Raw genomic sequence first — 21,469 nt, forward strand, 5'->3', positions numbered from 1 at the left:
AGCTACACATGTAATATTTTCAGGCAACGGACCTACACATGTCAGCTACCATAAACCACTTCAAGTTATTTTTTTGATAAAACAGGTCGGGAGTTATTCAACCGAACGTGGACGCTGTTTCAGTGTTACATTTGCTGCGCATATCGGATCAATTGTAACGGCATGCATGATAAATGTAACAACGCTAAAAAACACCATTAAACATATCGTTCTCAGCTTAAAGCAATTACATTTCATTGAAGCAACTCCTTAGCATTGTTTTCATACCATGGATGTGATAAGAAAATGTATCAAACATAAGGGAAATATTAAATAGTATCGGGTGTACCAGTACCAGTTTGGCCATTTCTTTTTTTTCAATGGGGCAATACATTGATTAAACAAACGTTTGATTGATTGAGTTGTACAACGTTATACAACCCTAAACTAATTTCAGAATACACTACACGATACAATACCATTTCAGAACATATAATATTGGCCAATATGTCAAATATGTAAATATTACATATAATGGCATTGAATGGAAGCGGACCATTTGTAACACATGTTACAAATGACCCGCTTTTGCAAGTTTTCTTTGCAGTTGCTTACAGACCAGAATGAACGTGAATTCCGTCTAAACACGATGCAAACTAATGAAGAACATAAGCATGAACACATCCATGTGGATTTTTATTCACCAACACCAAAGACAAAAATTGTACCACACATATACTCCAGGTGTAAAATTAGACGCATTTTGAAGGTAAACACTTCAAACTTCAAACTCCTGGCCACGTAGAGTACGTTGCTGTACACATACTGACGCGATGGCGTCATGGTGGCGTTGACCAATCAAGATATAACGTCCATGTTACAACCGTGAAGCGTTACAACCTTGGCGGCTCTCCCCTACATTTGTTACTAACATTAGGTTGTGGCGAAGTAGACACGTGGCCAGCAGATACTGTGTTTTGGACAAACAGGCTAGGTATTGGTGTTGATTTGGGTCAACTGGACAAACAGCGTGGTGTTGTTTTGTGTCTGTGTTTGTGTTGGAGCGCCTCAGTGTGGCCGTACAGGTCATGTGCAACCTCTTCCACAGAGAGATGGAGACACTAAATCTCAGCTGGACAAACATGTTTGCATGCATGCATCGCTGCCTTGCATGCTGTGTGCTACTGTTGAGTCTGTCACTTACTTTGACTGATTTATGGCATTGTCTTTCTGTTAAAATCCAACTATGTTAATTTAAGAACTCTGGGCATATAGGTCATTGTTTATTCACTGTGCACACGTGTAGCCTATTGTATGTCAGACTGTATGTCTGTCCCACAGTCACAATCCTTTAGTACTTAGGCTGTGGAAATATTCAGGACAAAACAATGGTACATTTCCAATAACCCATTCGTTACTACATGTGGAGTCAACTCCCGCCATTTATTTCTTCCCATAGTGCGTGGCAAAGTCGCTCTGGGATGAGTGCGCGCGTAGCGCGCACGAAATTCTAGTATGATATAATGGAGTTCCTGAACAAGCCTTCGTTTATGTAGCCTAATGTATATACATAACCATCCGTGGCGTACTCTGCATTTATGCTCTGGGCTGCTTGTTGCATGAAAGGGGGGGAGCTGGCTCTTCTTCTTGTGCGTAGCGTGGGTGACTGGTCTATTTGGCAGCCCGTTACCGCCACCTATAGCGACATTATAGCGTTTTCATAAAGTGTGCGTTCTCGTGTAAAGGGTCAATAGAAATGAGAACGCAACAGGACTTTGACGTTTTATGTGGAGATGGTCGCCGTCTATAAAAGAGGCATTAGTCTCCCTGTGTGCAGGGGACAGAGACACAGATATACAGTAGCCTATACAGACAGAGATTACTAACCCTACTGTTCTAGGGTTTGTCAGGCCTTGTCAGTATATTCTTCTTCCACACCACGCCATAAAAATAGAACCAAATTTAATTCATCAGCTCTCTCTCTCTCTCTCTCTCTCTCTCTCCTTTTTTTTTTTACAGAAATAACTTAATTTGATCAGGAAAAAGCTCTGTTTGCCTGCACTGAACTATAGTCTCGTTAAATAAATCATCCACATCATCAGGATTGATTATCCAAAAAAAGGAAACTTTTTTTTTTTTTTTTTACAAAGATCTCGGAGAGAAGCCTGTGATGATGAAAGTCCCTGTGCTGAAGACATGCTGAAGGGCACACACAACCGCAGAGAGAGAGAGAGAGAGAGAGAGTTGAGACAGGCTCGGATTTACATCGCCTCAGACAACAACAGGCACACTGTGGTGCGATCGAGTCATTAGCATATAGTGGTGGAGTCGATGGTGACAGAGATGGATGAGGGTTTGTTCTCTGCATTGCTCCCACAGGGCTAACCTGTTGGATCCCCTGGTGTTGATCTTTGATTAACCCATTCTGACCTGAGATCAGATTCATACGAGGTTTCCACGGGACACACACTGGTCTGATGAACCCATTCTGACCTGAGATCAGATTCTAAAAATGTCAGTCGTTCTTCGAATTTTTCAAAAATAGCAGACCTACAAGCTCGTATCGCGCCACTCGGTGGCGCGATATGAGCTTGTAGATCTGCTATTTTTCAATAGGTAAAGCATAACATGATGCTAACACCAAAATGGGTGCCCGGTCAGAATGGGTTAAAGAACAACCGAGTTGAAAGGTGCAAATATTGTTCCTTCAAGGGAGATTGGAGATGGAAAAGTTTCACTTCGGGTTTAAGGTTTTTATATATAGGGGACAAACTGTATATAAATAGTTTTTAGGTGGGTTTCGTGGATGAAGGGCCGAAACTCTGTTATTATTATTTTTTTTTTCCTGCTGCCCTGGGTTTGCTGATGCGGGCACGCACACCAGTTCATTAAAGTTATATTCAGTGATTTCACTAAAAAAAACCTTAAATTTCGTTTTTGGCTGGGACCCAAAGCCTTTCGTCCAATCAGGATAGAGAGTCAAAAACAGGGGTTATAACTGGGGACAGGGAGGAACTCCTTATATGGTCAGCACAGTCTATAGTAGAGAGGATTATCACAACAAAACAAAAAAAATAAGTGATATTTGAATTAAGTGAAATCACTGAATATACCTTTAAGTATGCCTGGTTTTGCCTGGTGGGTGGGTGGTGGGGATCCATACCTGAACTGAAGCCGCACCCACAGCTGTTGTTATTTAGGATAAAGAGGAGGGGTTAGGTTTTTTCATTGGCACATTTGACTGTCAAGGTTCCATACAGGCTCCAGGAAGAAAACCCTAAAAACAAAGGGAAGACACATCATTCCACATATAACAACCACACCGAGGGGCCTTTAATGAAGTATACCGTCACCTCATAAACACATGGGAAAACTGGACAGCACTATCCCATCTTTAAATAATCCTATATTACTCAGGCTTCATTGTCGCACCAGTTGGTTTCTCTGAATAAACAACACAGCGGTATAAGGTGATTCGAGTCAGGACAAACGGCGTTATATCTGTGATGTAAATGACGTGACTGACAGTTAAGGTCTGCTCTCCCCTCACCTCGCTCGGTGAAATGCATTACGGCCGACATATCAGAACAATCACCTTTTTTTTACTGGCCATGCCCGTCCTTGGAAATGGAATGAAATGGAAATGCCTCTCTATTATACGTCAGGGTCAACTGCATGTGTGTCCTTCAACTTGAATGCACGCCCATCATGTCGGCATGTACACACACACACTATGGGGACACAGAGGCACACACAGACAGTGTTGTTTCCGTCGACTATACGACTAAGATGAAAGATGTTCGTCGACTGTACCTTTTTCTACTGACGGAAACTAAATGAACACTATAAGCTATGATGACCAAAACTATAAGACTAAATATATCGACAATTTCGCCAACAAATAAAAACGAGACAAAAATGTTAGGAAGGGACTAGTGGGACAAGTATAAGTATAAGTCATTTTACAATTAGTTGCATGCTGAAAATAGCCGATCTACAAGCTCACAAGCTCACAAGTTGTGAGCTTGTAGATCGGCTATTTTCAGCGAGTGTAAAAACGGTCATTACGACAGCATCAAGGCCCGCCAACACAACACAATTTAGTCAACTAAATCAACTGTAGATTTAGTCGACTAAAATCTTATGACATTTAGTCGACTAAAACTAGACTATATAACACTAAAACATTCCAGGTGACTATAAACTAAATGAAAACTATTGAAGAGACTAGGACTAAAACTAAAATATTAAATGTGCCGGCAAAAACAACACAGACACGCACATGCAAAAGAACATCCCCAAAAACCTTCATGTGCACCAAAACACAGCCTCGCTCTCCCAGCATCAGTAATAAATTGGCATGTAACGATATATCGTATATCGATATATATTGATATTAATCCCGACGATATGAATCGATTCGAATCGATTCGTTGAAATAAAAAAATCGATAAAAAAAAAAAACTTTTTAAAATTATATACAATTAAAAAAACGGCAATTTTCCTTTATTTTTTTTATTTTTTTATCGTGAAAAATCGTATCGTGAACCTCATATCGTGATACGAATCATATCGTGAGTTGAGTGAATCGTTACATGCCTAGTAATAACTGTCCATGCAGGACACATACCCCAACGCCCCGATTCAATGGGAAACCAGCTATATATAGGCAAAGAACAAATCCACCACCAGAAAAAAACCAATCACAGAAACGAACTACCCGATAGTTTTGTCCCCTTGACAGAACTCACGATTGTATCTATTTGAGTCATTGATCTGACAAAAAAGGGAAAAAAAGGCTTGGAATGGAATAGAACTGATCAGGTGGCTATATTTATTCTTTCAGCTGTAACTGCGCCGAAGAGACCTTTGATGAAAAACGACAGAACCTCACCTCTGTTTTTGTGTTTATTTTTTAATGGAACCTTTATTTACAGTCTAGCTGTAGATTATTTAATGCACTATTCCTTCATTCCTTCCTTACAAAGTGAGTGCCCTCCACGCATACATGAGTTCATTCAAATTGACTGATTGATGATGATGATGATGATGATGATCACAATTATAACAATTCTTTTGCATTATCGTCAGTCGTTTCCATGTTGAAAAATGTCCATACATTTTCAAACTTATTTTTTTGTCTCGCAGAAATTAACTATTTTCGCTATAATATTGTACATTATTTTATTTTGTTACTTAATTAAATTACTTTGTCAATATTGTCATATATGATCTGTATACAGAGACCTGGAGTATAATGATCTGGTTGGAATGAGATTGTCATCTCGTTCAAATCAAACGAGATATTAAGTTGATTGAACGAGATAAAGATCTCGTTTGAACGAAGATAATACCTCGTTTGAACGAGATTATATATAATAATATAACATAAAGATCATTATTTTCAGCCTATATAACCTGACTCTGCCAGATTGCGGCAGTATCGAGTTCACAAGTTCCCTCCTGGGCTCTCTCAAGCAGAAACGATGAACAAAAATCCGATATCTCCATAATAATTCAGAGTTGTAGTTGCAGTCTTGTTATAGGTTGAGTTTACATTTGCGCTGTGGCAACAGCTTCGATATGTCATCAGTCTCGCGTTATTGATCTAGCGGCCCCGTACAGCCGCATATCGCTCCGGTCTGATTTGGTCCGGAGGACATCGTATCTCTGAACCCGAGAGAGAGACACCAGACTCTCCCTTCTGGCAGAATGCAAAATGTTGTCCAGCAGGGGGAGTGGTTTCACCAGGCTATACTCCAGTTGCTGCAATGTGTGATTATGAAACCATAAAAGGAAGGCAAATGCACATTGTAACGTTAAAACGAAGAGAAAAAAAAATAACACACACACAATTACATCGTTAATCCCAATTATTTGTGTGTGATCAACTTAACCCATTTTGGGCGGGGACCCCTTTTGGTGTTAGCAATATGCTATGCTTTAGCTATTGAAAAATAGCAGAGCTATACAAGCTCATAGCGCGCCACCGAGTGGCGCGCTACGAGCTTGCATAGGTCTGCTATTTTTGGAAAAAATCGAAGAACGACATAGCTTTTTTTCAGAAAACTGTCGGGATCTACTGTATATAAGACTTTTTTTTTTGTAGAATCTGATCTCAGGTCAGAATGGGTTATAAATGTGTAATAATGGCTGACTGACACAAACGCTTATATGCGTCTCTGCTCTCTCTCTTTCCTCTCTTGTCTTCTCCTTCCTTTTGCACCAGGCCCCGTCGTTGGGCACCCTGATGGGCGTCTACCTGCCCTGCATCCAGAACATCTTTGGCGTCATCCTGTTCCTCAGGATGACCTGGCTGGTGGGCATCGGCGGCGTGGTGGGCACCTTCTTCATCGTCTTCGTGTGCTGCAGCACGGTGAGTGACGAGCGTCAGTGTTGTTTTCGTCGACTAAAACTATAAGACGAAAAATGTTCGTAGACTGTGCATGCATGCCCCGCCCCCAAACGCCAATCCTATCCTACATACACAGCAGTGTTGTTTTGGGCAGCACATTTTGAGATTTTAGTTTTAGTCATATAGTCTTTTGAATAGTTTTCATTTAGTTTTAGTCACATATTTTAGTCACCTGGAATGTTATATAGTGTTTAGTCTAGTTTTAGTCGACTAAAATGTCATACGATTTTAGTCGACTAAATCTTACAGTTGATTTTGTCGACTAAAATGTGTTTCGACAGGCCTTGATGTCATTGTAATGACATGTTTTACACTTTGGTTGCATGCTGAAAATAGCAGATCTACAATCTGAGATTGTATAGATCTGCTATTTTCAGCATGCAACCCAGCATAAAACTGGATCTCTTGTCCACTATAGTCCCTTCCTAACATTTTAGTCTAGTTTTTATTTGTTGACGAAATTGTCAGTATATTTAGTCTTATAGTTTTAGTCATCATAGATTCGTTTTTATTTAGTTTTCGTCAGTGAAAAAAGGTAGTCGACGAACATTTTTCGTCTTAGTTTTAGTCGACGAAAACAACACTGCTATACATGTCTAACGCAGTGGTTTTCAACCCTCTTCATATAATCAAAGGGGCTATTATTTATTCGGGGATTTGAGCCACGTATACGGACCCGCATTTGATGTTGTCGGATACGATTTTGTCCGCAATTCCATGCTGTATGGATATAGGGTATGTGCGTGCTTAAAGTGAACGGCACATCGAGTGGCAAAGTAACATACAAAGTGAGTTTAACATTGTTTAACGTTGTTTAATGCAATCAGACAGGACTTTTATGTTTGGATGAATGGGCTGTCGAGGCCAGAAAGTAGTTTCTTGCCACTCAGTAGGCCTTCCTGCATAACTTCCTGGTTTGATGATGATGTCACACACATATACCCTCTATTGATGCTGGTACCGCATAGGAGAGATAACAGGGCAAACTATAGTAAATAACAATTATTCTACATTCTGTAATTGTGTAGACTTCTTATAAATTAATGTTTAACAATAATTCAACTCTTAAGAGCGTAAAAACATTTTAAACTCTCAAGAGTTTAAGATATAATACAAGGGTCCATTTGGTTACCAACTCTCCCATCATTTAGCTGGGGACCGTGCACCTGGCTGCATGGAACCCAATCAACTGGTTGAAAAACCACTGGTCTAATGTGTTCATTTATAACTCTTATTATTTAGTGTGTAGCTTCTTAAAAAAAAAAAGGCCCCAACGGCTTCACGGGTTGGCCAAGCTTTGTGTCACGTTATGACCTTATAAGGTTATGACACAACAATATAAAGTGGTGGCATGCACATCTGACAACATAGTCAGTATTGTTGTCCTAAATAACTAATTGATTAAAGGAGCATTCAGTGATTTGGGTGATTCCCCGGTGACATGATGTGCACATGCACACACTACAGTGGGGGGGGGGGGGGGGAAACGCAAAAGGTCAACAGCACACACACCAAGGCCCGCCCCCGCTCGATCATGATTGGCGGAAGGCCCCCTCTCTTATCCTGATTGGATGAAGGCTGGGCCAACCTATAGCCAAAAACAAAACCTACGTTTATTTATTTTTTTACCCCCAGGGGTTAACTGGGGACAGGGAGGAACTCCTTATATGGTCAGCACAATCTATAGTAGAGAGGATTATCAAAAAAAAAAAAAAAAAAAAGGTGATATTTGAATTAAGTGAAATCACTGAATATACCTTTAATGTTAATAACGTTAATTGTATACCAAGTCAACGGGTGCTGCACTTGGGGACTGTATAGCACGCAACACAAACATTAACCTCAACTTAATACAGTAAAAAATAATTTCTTTGAAAATACCGGCAATATATTGCCCAGTGGCTCCTGTCAAGGGCACAATAATATTGCAAGCAAGCGAGCTAAAACACCTAATTTGTTTTTCCATCAGAGGCCTTTGAATCAACAGCAAACTCCTTTATTCACTCTATATACTTCATCAGGTATGGTAATTTTTACAAGTGCGTAGGCGTTTACTTGAAGATCAGAGATGAGCATGAAAAGGAACTATGCAAATATCACACCACTTCTTATACCTCTCATTATGTTAACCCATTCTGTTCGGCGGCGTGCATGCCGAACGAGAGGAGACGAGGCCTGAGCAAGTGCGCGGGCGGCACCCGGTTAAAAACAATGACAAACACGGACCCTTGGGTCCTTTTGAGGCCGAGTCCTCAAAGGGACTCGGCCACGGCCTCTCACCCCGGGAAAACTGGGTGCATATACTTAGTTTAGACTAGTCATTGGTTAGACATGGGTTAAGGTTATAGGTTTAGGTGTGCTGCCCCCGTGGGAGGTTATAGGTTTAGGGGTGGGGGAGCATACTTAGTTTAGACTAGTCATTGGTTAGACATGGGTTAAGGTTATAGGTTTAGGTGTGCTGCCCCCGTGGGAGGTTATAGGTTTAGGGGTGGGGGTGCATACTTAGTTTAGACTAGTCATTGGTTTAGACATGGGTTAAGGTTAGGTTTAGGTGTGCTGCCCCGTGGGAGGTTAGGTTTAGGGTGAGGGTTTGAGATAGGTTGTAGTTGTATAGGACTAATGACTGGTCTAACCAAGGACTATAGTCCAAACCAAAAAACTGTCTAAACTAAGTACTGCACCCGAAAAAACAGGTGCCCCCTGTTCCGTTTTTCCACACTTTGTATTGCAACAGTTATAATGATATATCCATCCCCTTACAAAGCATATAGGGGGATTTCAGCTGGGCCGTATATATGGACAAAATCTAATACCACGATATTATAATTTAACCAAATAATACAATAAAGATACCGTGACAATAATAATTGTATTGTGACCTGAGGCTATTTCAGTTTAAACACACAAGAATAAAATGGAGTCTGAAGTGATTAAACTCCACCAGAAGCAGCACCTATAGATAGAAAATATATATATATACCTATATATATATAGATATTAAATCCCTGCAGCCCTGTATGTAATATACTCTCTGTCCATAAAATGAAAACAACACCGCAACAATGCCAACCTGCAACATTATAGCAGCTATACGCCAAAGTGTGTGTATCCCCCTTAGCACGGTGACTCATAATTATCTTGGGACTGACAAGCTGTCACCACTTGTCATCACAACCAATATTGTGCCAATATTGGTATTGTGCCCCCTCCCCCCCCAACACACACACACACACACACACACCCTCCACCCCAGCCTATTCGCTTTGACACAACTGCCAAAAGGATGGCTGTGATGAGCGGCTGTTTCAGTGCGATTGTGTTTGACTGGTATATATGTGACTGCCAGACGGTGTATATATATACAATACAACTGCAGTGCACCCTCCGCCGAGCCGTTAACCCATTCTGACCTGAGATCAGATTCATACGAGGTTTCCCTGCACTGGACACACACTGGTCTGATTATAACCCATTCTGACCTGAGATCAGATTCTAAAAAAAAATGTCAGTCGTTCTTCGATTTTTCAAAAATAGCAGACCTATACAAGCTCGTAGCGCGCCACTCGGTGGCGCGCTACGAGCTTGTAGATCTGCTTTTTTTCAATAGCTAAAAGCATGACATGATGCTATAACAGCAAAACGGGTTCCCGTTCAGAAAGGCTTAAACATGATAGCGTTTCTGTACTATATGAGAAAGACGAGGGAATGCACTTATGTTTTCCCTATAGACGCCTGTTCTATTGAAAACATGTCAACGCGCTGTTACATCAACAGCAAGGCTTCCCTCCTCCCTAGGCACTATATGTGATGCTAGTGAATTCCCTTTTGGATTTCAATTAGCGACGGATGGAACGATGCCCTGGACGTGGGTAAAAAGGCCACGTAATGATCGCTATATATGCCTCTAACTATACTACAAATATCATATGATTATGTTACCGCGTGCGTGCGGGCGTGCACGCTCTGTGTGCACGAGCACACACATGAGAGAGAGAGAGAGAGAGAGAGAGAGGGAGAAATACCATGACTTATATACCATTTAAATCCAAGCTAGTATAACGTAGGACTTTAATAATTGTCACTCGAACGCATTGAATCCTTCTGGAGTTTCCTCATCATCTGTCAGTCATCGTCGCACGCGGGTTTATAATCCTGCCGTGTTTACACGAACATTGGCCTCTCTCTCTTGTCTGCGTGGGAGAACAACGGTATATATCTTTCAAGTTCCTACTGTGCTCCATTCGCCTTTTTGCCCACCCCTCCTCCTCCTCCTCCCCCTCCTCCTCCTCCTCCTCCTCCTCCTCCTCCTCCTCCTCCGCGGTTTGTATTACGCATAGGGATACAGAGAGATGTATGTTTTTTTTCACGTCAGTGTACTGTGTTTGTGGCAGCCTAGATTTTCCTGTAGCAGAGCAGTGTATTTATAGACACATAGCCCCCTCAAATCCTCACCGTATCTAACCCATTTTTGTCGGGAACCACCTTTTGGTGTTAGCATTATTATGCTATGCTTTAGCTATTGAAAAACAGCAGATCTACAAGCTCGTAGCGCGCCACCGAGTGGCGCGCTACGAGCTCGTATAGGTCTGCTATTTTTGAAAAGTCGAAGAAACGACGGGACATAGAAACATTGACTTTTTCAGAAAACTTGTCAGGATGTATACAGTAGAAGACATTTTTAGAATCTGATCTCAGCTCAGAATGGGCTAACTGGGCCTGCACAAACACACACAGGGCGGAATGCCTCGCAAATGATGTGCTATAGTATACCCTCTGACAAAATATATAAAGCATCAGTCAAACGCAAAACACTGTCGTGTTTTTTTAATACTGTAAATACCTCCGTGAATTAGATTAGAGCCCTAATTATAATGCATGTTATAGCAGTTAGTTTTGGGGGGGGGGGATAAATGATTGTGTGCAAAGTCCATAAAGTGCCCTCGCAAAATAAAAAGGTTTTTTATAGCCGACAAGTATAAACGTCATCAATGGTGTGATCGTGGAACTGCACCAAGGACCGGAAGAAAAAAAAACATGAGATCAAAGCCGGTTCGGAATCAGCAGAAAGGATATAACGCCGTGCAAAACCACTGCACCACTATACCATACAAAATTGGTTAAAAATGGCGTTTTACTCATTAAAATAAGTTCCGGATTATAGCCATATTAAGCTTCTTGGCTTCTCACACTACGACACGAGTGACACGATTGCGTGCATGCCAGGATTGCACGCATGCACGAGCACACACACAAGATCGCGCACACACACACACACACACGCGTGCACACAGTGCGCACACACACACAAACATGTCCTATCATCCCCGCGCAGCTCAGTGCAGTGGAGCCCCTGAGGCAATGGACTCCACTGTGATCACTGCATGAGAAAAGCCTGCCTCCCCCCCCCCCCCCCCTTTCCTTCTGAGTTTCTTACATAACTCATAACCAGCCAGTATACGCTCTGCCATTTCCACGCAGCACGCATCTGTGCGTGCGTGTGCGTGCGTGCGAAGACTTGAGAAGGGAGTGATTCCCCCCACCTGAGTGGAATCCACAGGACCGTGATGAGAGTAAAAGGAATCAGACATTGTACGGTTTTATTTAAGCATGTTTTATTCACACAATATGCATGAGGCCACCTCCTCCGTGCGCTGCAGATCAGTGGCTCTCTCTCTCTCAAACGGTGTGCCGTTGAGTGAGACAAGGTCCAAGTGTTCCTGGGGATTTTTGTGTGACAAAGAAGTGACACAAACCTAAGCAACTCCAGTTTTCAGCTTCACTATACATTGAACTCCCGGGGTTGTTTTTTTTTTAGGATTGATTTTTTTTTTAAATCCTTATATATTATGTTTTGCCTTGTACTAGGCAGTCATTATGTATTATGACTGCCTAGCCTGCCTAGACATGTCTCAAACCCCGAGCCCTCGGGGGGTCTTCATGACCTGCTCAAAGTGCCTGTAAAAATGGCATATAAAAAGAACACGGTTGAAGCAGAATATAGTCTGCTTCTACGGCCCTATGGCTTGGAATAAATTCCCGTTATACACCTATAAAGACAGGCAGCCTCTGTAGGTAGAGAGACGGCTTAAAAAGCACAGGTCAACGACGAGCCGTTCCGCTGGCGAGCAATACTCATAGTCATACTGGTGCTCATTAACGTCACATACTGTACAGGTGAACACATGACATTGCTGTTCCTTGGAGTGGTTGCACCACTCAAAGATATTCTAAATCCTCCAGTTTTCTGAAATAAAGAGCTTGTAGCCTCGAGATCCTGTCCATGAAAACAGGGTATAGTTGACAATATGTGCAGCCCTGGTGGAGGCCACAACCCCCCACCGGAAACGAAATCCGACTTACTCCCGAGTCCCGAGTACACGGGAGTCTTTTCTTATTTTAAGAAAAGGACTTTTTATATATGGTAATTCTGTTTGTGTCAATATACCAGTTAATGTAATCTAGAGTGAATGCACTAACCGTGGTTGTTATATGCTTTAATGTATTTCTTTTGTGATATCTTGTAATGTTGTTTTTATTTCAATTTTTGTATAGTATATTATTCTGCGAGGACCCCAGGAAGAAGAGCTGTACGTTGCCAGGTGTAACAGCTAACCCTAAATATCCCAAATAAACTAAACTAAACACGGACACAACTCTCGCTTTGGGAGTATATATAGAGATTGGATGGCTCACACTTTGTACTTGAGTATAAGTAAAAGTATCAATATTGCAATGTAGAAGTACTCTCTGTTACAAGTAAAAGTCTGGAATTAAAAAAAAAAAGTACAAAAGTATATTGGCATCAAAATGTACTTAAAAAGTACCAAAAGTAAAAGTACTCGTGCAGAATGTCTCATTTCAGCAAAGTTCAAAATGTATAAAATAATATATCTTTTTGAGAATAGCTGATCTATGCAAGCTCACAATGCGGCAACGTTAACGCGACACATTGTCATCTTGTATAGATCTGCTATTTTTATATATGTGTTTTCTAACAATAATAATCAGAATCTCCAAAGAAACTAATATAGTAACTAATGTTTTCATACAATTGTATAGTGGGGGAAAAGTATACAATACATTCCTCTGAGATGTATAGTGGAGTAAAAGTAAAAGTATCTAAAGAACTACACAAAATGTTTTATTTTATTTTTTCTTATTTAGATACTTATTTTTTGTTTTAGTGCAAGTGCAAGTGTGTGAGTGAGTGCATTTACTGTATGTAATGTATGTTATAAAAAAAGCCAATAAAAATATTATTGGGGAAAAAGTATTGAAAATAGAAAATACTCCAGTAAAGTACCTTTAAAGTTGTACTCGAGAACAGTACTTGTAGTAAATGTATATACTTACGCTGGGAGCGCCGCTGGAGATTGTGCAAAACGTGTATTTTTAGCATGCATAATGTATAATGAACGCGGGGCTTGTGTCACTGAGCTAAAATGGGGGTTTAATATTCCAGATGGAAATGCGCATCGTGTTATTCGCCCTCTCTCTCATTACTTCCAAATCCCCCACACGCCCATGAAGTGGATGGCGGGTGGCGCAGAGAGCTGCATTCTCTGTCGTGTCTCATTTAACCCATTCTGACCTGAGATCAGATTTAAAAAAATGTCTTCTATACATCCCGACAGTTTTCCATTCTGACCCGAGATCAGATTCTAAAAATGTCTTCTATACGTCAGTCACTCCAAAAGGGGTTCTCGCCCAAAATGGGTTAAATGCTAAGGATGTTTTTCTCCCAATTGATCTGTTTCGTTTGGTTCCTCGCCGCTGTCACTTCCTCAATTCCTCGGTCTGATTCCTCTGTCGCCATCTGTCTCATTATTGTACTCTCTCTCTCTCGCTCTCTCTCTCTCTCTCTCTCTCTCTCTTCCTCTGTCATTAATCCATCACATTTCTTTAGATGTCCTCCACCTCTCTCTCTCTCTCCCCGGAGTAACTGTATCTCCCTCTCTCGCACTATTTGGCATGAGGAAATCTCCATCATCCCAAGGTGTTTATTTAGGAGTCTGAAAGGAAAGATCACCTCTGTTCTCCTTCCTATAATAATCCGACACCGCTGCCTACCAAACAGTTTGCCGTTTCTCCCGCTAGGGGATTCGACGTGATAAACGACACGACTCGAAATAGATTTATGTGTGGTGGATTCGAGACGTTTGTGTGCTTGACAGAACCTTGTCAGCATGTATGTAATGAAGCATAGCTTAATGAACTAAATGAAGTATGTGCTTCCCGAGCAGGGTGAAAAAAGCTCCCGATCCTGTCAGGACCGATTTATATGCTCTATACACTCTGAGGTCAGTCTGCCCCAAGGCCATGGTTAAAGTTTTGGATGTGACTTCTGTGAACAAAATCCATGTCACGCAACACCACCACGAGATGGATCTACCTTAAGCCAAACGGTTCTCAAGTTATAGGGAGGTGCTGGTATACAGTTCAGTTATCCAGATTTTCTGAAGTCACGCAACAGAAACAGCTGCCTATATAACCCATTCTGAACGGGAACCCATTTTGGTGTTATAGCATCATGTTGTGCTTTAGCTATTGAAAAATAGCAGATCTACAAGCTCGTAGCGCGCCACCGAGTGGCGCGCTACGAGCTTGTAGGTCTGCTATTTTTTTTAAATCGAAGAACGACTGACATTTTTTAGAATCTGATCTCAGGTCAGAATGGGTTAATCAGACCAGTGTGTGTGTCCAGTGGAAACCTCGTATGAATCTGATCTCAGGTCAGAATGGGATAACAATGTGCAATGTGTGCTGCTGATCGTCAATCGTTGCCTATAACAACGCAGATCTGTGCTGACACCGGCACAGACACGTCCACATATACCACCATACTTATATTTATAGAGCACACACTGACATGGACAATTTGCAGGGTTCCTCAGATCTATAGTACAACATACTACAGATATAGATATAGTACAGATATACCCTTTTCGACGAGAAGCCAAAAAATAGCCCAGAAACAAAGAATGGCAAAAGTCACCAGAGAAACAGATACTTTGTCCTCTGAAGCCATTGATGGCGTGCAATCAAAAAGGTGGGCCACCTCCATCTCCTGCAGGTTGAGAGTTTCAGGGTCTGCTCTATGATTATCCCATTTTGGGGCGCGAACCCCTTTTTGGTGTTAGCATTATTCGTTCTTCGTTTAAAAAAACGAAGAACGACTGACATAGAAACATGGCTTTTTCAGAAAATCTGATTCAGAAGACATTTTTTAGAATCTGATCTCAGGTCGGAATGGGGTTATGCGAAGGGGTGGCAATCTCCTTTCGGCTTTTGTTGCCCCGCGTCATTCTTGTCTGGGGGGGGAAGAAGACACCTTCCACTTCCAAAACCCCTGCTGAATGTTTTTTTTCATGAATGTTTCTGTAATCATATTTATCGACTATAAGCAAATGATTGGTCAGCATGTTTCCGGGGTGGATCCTGTCAGGTCTTCATCATGGCTATACCGTACATACTTCATCCTATATACCTGGCAATACCGTACTTTGTAGCAGTTTATACCGTCTCTCGACTTGGACGCGGGGGTTTAATTTTTTGAGAGGCCAGTTATTGAGTTGAGAGCAGCTTTGAATTCTGAAATCCCATGTCGAAAACCCTTCATCCTCAATCAATTCAAGGTCCACTGACTTGCTGTATAAGTGAACGTTAGAGTTCATCTCACACATTTCCCTATATGTGCTGATTGCTGAAATGAATGAATTGCATTAATGTCTCTTTATGAGATGATGATGAATTGTTTATTTCGGTACTTACATTTTTTTTTTACATTTTTAAAGACAGACTGCAGCTTATTTTGCCTATACCCTTTTTAAAAGTAACATTATAGTTACTGACAAAACAAAAACAAAGTAAGAAAACAAAAGCGAGAAAACCAAAAACAGAAAAAGAAAAAGAAAGGAAAAACGGCAAAAACAGTTCAAGTCCACACTATTGATCCATAATGTATACTGTAAAATTGTAAATGATAGATAAGGGGTCAGGACAACGAGGCCTTTTCGTGGAGGGGTCAGTCTGAAATTTGGACTTAGACTGTTTTTCGTCTGTGGTATTATAATAGGAATTACATTGATCTCATAGCGTTTTATATTTATTAACTACCTTGATTTGGCTTGGGAATCCTTGGATTGATATTAACTCAATGAACTGTTAACATGAGCATTTCCAATTTAAAATGTATAGGCACGTTTAGCAGACACCAGAGCAAGGATCAAGTGCGAAATGGGAATAAGCATAATATATATAAGCATGAGCTCTATTAACCCATTCTGACCGGGCACCCATTTTGGTGTTAGCATCATGTTATGCTTTACCTATTGAAAAACAGCAGATCTACAAGCTCATAGCGCGCCACCGAGTGGCGCGATACGAGCTTGTAGGTCTGCTATTTTAGAAAAATTCGAAGAACGACTGACATTTATAGAATCTGATCTCAGGTCAGAATGGGTTCATCAGACCAGTGTGTGTCCAGTGGAAACCTCGTATGAATCTGATCTCAGGTCAGAATGGGTTAGAGTCTGTGAACTGTCTGCTGTTTTGCCTCATATGGGCTATAGACAGATGGCGAGGTGACGTAATCTTTTGGCCCACTTGGGGGCGGCCTGAGGCCATGTGGGTACATGTGGGCTTGAAGGCCTATGTAGGCTAGCACGGAATGCCATCTTCAAAGGGGGGGAGAGGCACTATCAACATAATATTAACCCATTCTGACCTGAGATCAGATTCATACGAGGTTTCCACTGGACACATACACTGGTCTGATGAACCCATTCTGACCTGAGATCAGATTCTGAAAATGTCAGTCGTTCTTCGATTTTTCAAAAATAGCAGACCTACAAGCTCGTAGCGCGCCACTCGGTGGCGCGCTATGAGCTTGTAGGTCTGCTATTTTTCAATAGATAACATGATGCTAACACCAACATGGGTTCCCGTTCAGAATGGGTTAAGATGCTGTATCCATTTTCCACTGTGTGTGTGTGTGTGTGTGTGTGTGTGTGTGTGTGTGTGTGTAACAGACATGATCTTTGCGTTGTCTTGTGAACTATACCACAGACCAGGATATCTGCAGTGAGTGGATTTATTCTGACAGACAGCGAGGCGATTATTACTGCTCTGCTCTCTTGAACGCGTTCAACATCATAACATTTGCTGGAAATGAAAACCGATGCAGAACAATGAAAATGAATGCAAGTTAATGTGCCTTAACTCTGGGTCCATATTAATATAATGCACAATTATAAACACACACACTCTCCAATCAGTCCAGGTATATGAGCTTATATAGCTGCACTATCCCTGGAAGTGGGACAATGAAGCAGGCCATAAGGGGGGCCTGCGTGAGGTTATAGTGGGAAATAAGGCGCAGCACACATAAAAACGGAGGGGAGAAAAAAAAGCTAGGACACTTCATGCTTTCACACTATAGTCCTCCTCTCCAACGGGGGACATGATTCAGACATGAGGTCAATGGGCTCTCTGGGCCCATGAGCTGACTGACTCTGGGATTTAGGCTGATCCAGGAGCTGTGATGTAACATTCTATTACAGTATACATTTAACCCATTCTGACCTGAGATCAGATTCTAAAAAAAAAAAAATGTCTGTTTGAAAATGACAGTTTTCTGAAAAAGACATGTTTCTATGTGTCAGTCGTTTTTTTTAATAGCAGACCTATACAAGCTCGTATAGCACGCCACTCTGTGTATATGAGCTTGTAGATCTGCTATTTTTCATATAGCTAAAGCATAAAGTATAATGTCGACACCAAAAGGGGTTCCCGTACAAAATGGGTTATTAAACAACCAGTTTTCTCCCGTAATATATATCATGACCTGCAAAGTTTACAGAAGGGATACCAACTGTACTGTACTGTACTGTACTGTACTGTACTGTACGTGTTCCGCTGACAGCAGCTGAGTCATGACATTTTTTTTTTGCTAAAGTCGTCAGCTCCAACTGGCTGCAGCCCACGCTATAATCACGTGATGTAAATATTATGGGACGCGGTTCGGTTAAAGGGACCAAAGAAATCGGCTGACACGGAGGATCTCATCCCCCCACCAGCTGTACAGTACGCCCACTGTACCGTACAGGCAGCCAGTCAAAACAAAAACAAAACCACAGTAGGTCCTACACAGGCCAGTACAGTGACGTCCAGAGGGATAATGGAAGACCAACATGCATATCCACAAACTATAGAACTGGGACTCGATTTTATTTATTTTTTATCTTTGTAATTAATTAATCTCGATTAATCACATTTTTATCGCATATCAATGTTCAACCCGAGAGCAGTGAGAAACCTTTTTTTTCAAAGTTTTTTTTGTATCCCAGTGAATATAGTGACTACGGGATTCCACTCATTTTCAACATTTTACTGTCCTTGATATACCTTATAGTAAGCAGATCTACAAGCTCGTAGCGCGCCACCGAGTGGCGCGCTACGAGCTTGTAGGTCTGCTATTTTTGAAAAGAAAAATCGGAAAAAGAAAAATCTTAGAATCTGATCTCAGGTCAGAATGGCTTAAACTCCCCTCTGTGTGGCTGCTGCCCCACATCAGATAAAACGCTTAAACAATTACTGCCTTATCTGCAGCAGCTGTCGTAGAGGCCCGTGGCCTTTTTAACGACCACATTAGAGGTTCCGGCCCACTCAGCCCTCACTCTCGTATAGCCAGAGTGTCGTATATAAGCCCATTAAACACATTCTACTGTATAAACAAACACATTACCCTATTGTGCAGTGGTTATACAGGTCCGTACCAATTACGGTCGGACCTACATGCAAAGATGTCCACTGGCATTGCACCCGAGATATAAAAAACATTTAGCGAGTAGCAGTGTTGTTTTTGGCAGCAGATTTTAGTTTTAGTCGTATAGTCGCTTGAATCGTTTTCATTTTAGTTTTAGTCACATTTTAGTCACCTGGAATGTTTTAGTGTTATAGTCTAGTTTTAGTCGACTGAATGTCATAAGACTTCAGTCGACTAAATCTACAGGTGATTTAGTCGACTAAAATGCATTTTGGCGGGCCTTGATGCCGTCGTATTGATTGTTATTTAGTCTTAGTTTTAGTCGTCATAGCTAGAGTTTTCATTTAGTTTTCCATTTAGTTTTCGTCAGCGAAAAAAGGTACAGTCGACGGACATTTTTCGTTTTAGTTGACGAAAACAACGCTGGTGAGTGTAGATTGCATCTTGCTGAGCACGTCCCATTCATGCTCCCCACATAAGAATGAACCCTAATGATTTGAGTGACCCCTATGACCTTCCCTCTATAGCGCCACCCTCAGGCCAAAGTGTCACACATGGATCTTCTCGTCAGTTATAGGCATGCAGGCTATATATACAAAGAATTACACAACTTATATAGGGTTGTGCTTTTCAGATGTGGGGCCATTTTGGCAAACCGGCATGAAGTGCAAAGTAGGTTGTGACGGATGGCTGGTATAATGATCTTGAGTATACCCATGGCAAAGGCCATGTGGGCTGGATTAGGCGTAATGTATTATCAGTGAACTCAGCAGTCACGACAAGTAATTGAAACTTCGTAATTTCTGCCAGTGATCTTGGGAGGAAAAACCCCCAAATGTCTGACATTGGTACTGTGTGCGCACGGACGGACGGACGGACACAAAGAATGACTGCTGCGCAGGTGTCCACCTCGGAGGTCTGCGTGTTCCACGTGCACCATGTCTGCGTGACCTGTCTGCGTGACCTGAGAGGGTATAGTAGAGAGAGGGATGGGGAGAGGGAGGCAGAGATCGTTGGGCGGCGGGGGGCGGGTGGGAGCCTATATTTCAACAACACAATAACATGGCCAATGCTATATAGCTATACCAAACCTGAGCATGCTGATCGAAGCGTCGTGTTTTAAGTCTGCCGGGGGGTAAAAAAAAAAGCAGTGGCAGAGCTGGTCCAATGGCAGGTATAGCCGTGGTGGTCCTATGACCAGAGCTGGTCCAATAGCAGGTAGCCGTGGTGGTCCTATGACCAGAGCTGGTCCAATAGCAGGTAGCCGTGGTGGTCCTATGACCAGAGCTGGTCCAATGGCAGGTATAGCCGTGGTGGTCCTATGACCAGAGCTGGTCCAATAGCAGGTAGCCGTGGTGGTCCTATGACCAGAGCTGGTCCAATAGCAGGTAGCCGTGGTGGTCCTATGACCAGAGCTGGTCCAATAGCAGGTAGCCGTGGTGGTCCTATGACCAGAGCTGGTCCAATAGCAGGTAGCCGTGGTGGTCCTATGACCAGAGCTGGTCCAATAGCAGGTAGCCGTGGTGGTCCTATGACCAGAGCTGGTCCAATAGCAGGTAGCCGTGGTGGTCCTATGACCAGAGCTGGTCCAATAGCAGGTAGCCGTGGTGGTCCTATGACCAGAGCTGGTCCAATAGCAGGTAGCCGTGGTGGTCCTATGGGTTGACCTCAAAATATAGTAAATCCACCTTCCCCGGAGACGGAGTATACGGTGTAACCCTAATTGGGTTTTATTTATTTCCAAATGCACTACAGTGCTTGTGGTCAGGTCAGGTCAAGTGTGACTATACCTTCTTAAGTTCATAGTAGCGTCTGAACAGTGACGATACAGCAAAGAGTCAAACAACAAACAAGCTCAAGAAAGTAACATTATAACATTAATAGACAATGATAGAAAGTGGAGAAACTAGTTCCGCCGGTATAACATGATTCGAAGAGTAAAGATATATTGTTTTCAGCAGCCTACGCTCTCTCTCTCTCTCTCTCTCATCTCTCTCATCTCTCTGCCTCGCCCTTTCATGTTACTCCATGTTGCCTGTCACTCTGTATCACTCAATAGTAGAAACTCAACGAAAGCGTTTGAATAAATGATAAGCTCTCTTCTCTTCACTGTGGTACACGGCCTCAACGTTTGATTTAGTTTTAGTCATTATAATAGTCTCTTGAATAGTTTTCATTTAGTTTTAGTCACATTTTAAGTCACCTGGAATGTTCTAGTGTTAGTCTGGTTTTAGTCGACTAAATATCATAAGATTTTAGTCGACTAAATCTACAGTTGATGCCGTCGTAATGACGGCATCAACTGTAGC

The 21,469-nt window shown here is 41.9% G+C and overlaps 1 protein-coding gene across 1 annotated transcript in view; it reads left to right on the forward strand.

Moving 5' to 3' along the window:
• slc12a5a (solute carrier family 12 member 5a) overlaps window positions 1–21,469 on the forward strand; it is a gene marked incomplete at both ends in the record, with an annotated part of 263,063 nt that overhangs the window by 109,813 nt on the left and 131,781 nt on the right. Inside the window, one exon of the mRNA XM_080785760.1 lies at window positions 6,209–6,355. Within this exon, the coding sequence (XP_080641886.1) occupies window positions 6,209–6,355 (147 nt within the window). The remainder of the gene's footprint in view (window positions 1–6,208; window positions 6,356–21,469) is intronic.

The sequence above is a fragment of the Protomyctophum bolini genome (assembly GCF_963924005.1).
Source record: "Protomyctophum bolini genome assembly, chromosome: 2".
In the NCBI taxonomy this organism is placed as follows: Eukaryota; Metazoa; Chordata; class Actinopteri; order Myctophiformes; family Myctophidae; genus Protomyctophum; species Protomyctophum bolini.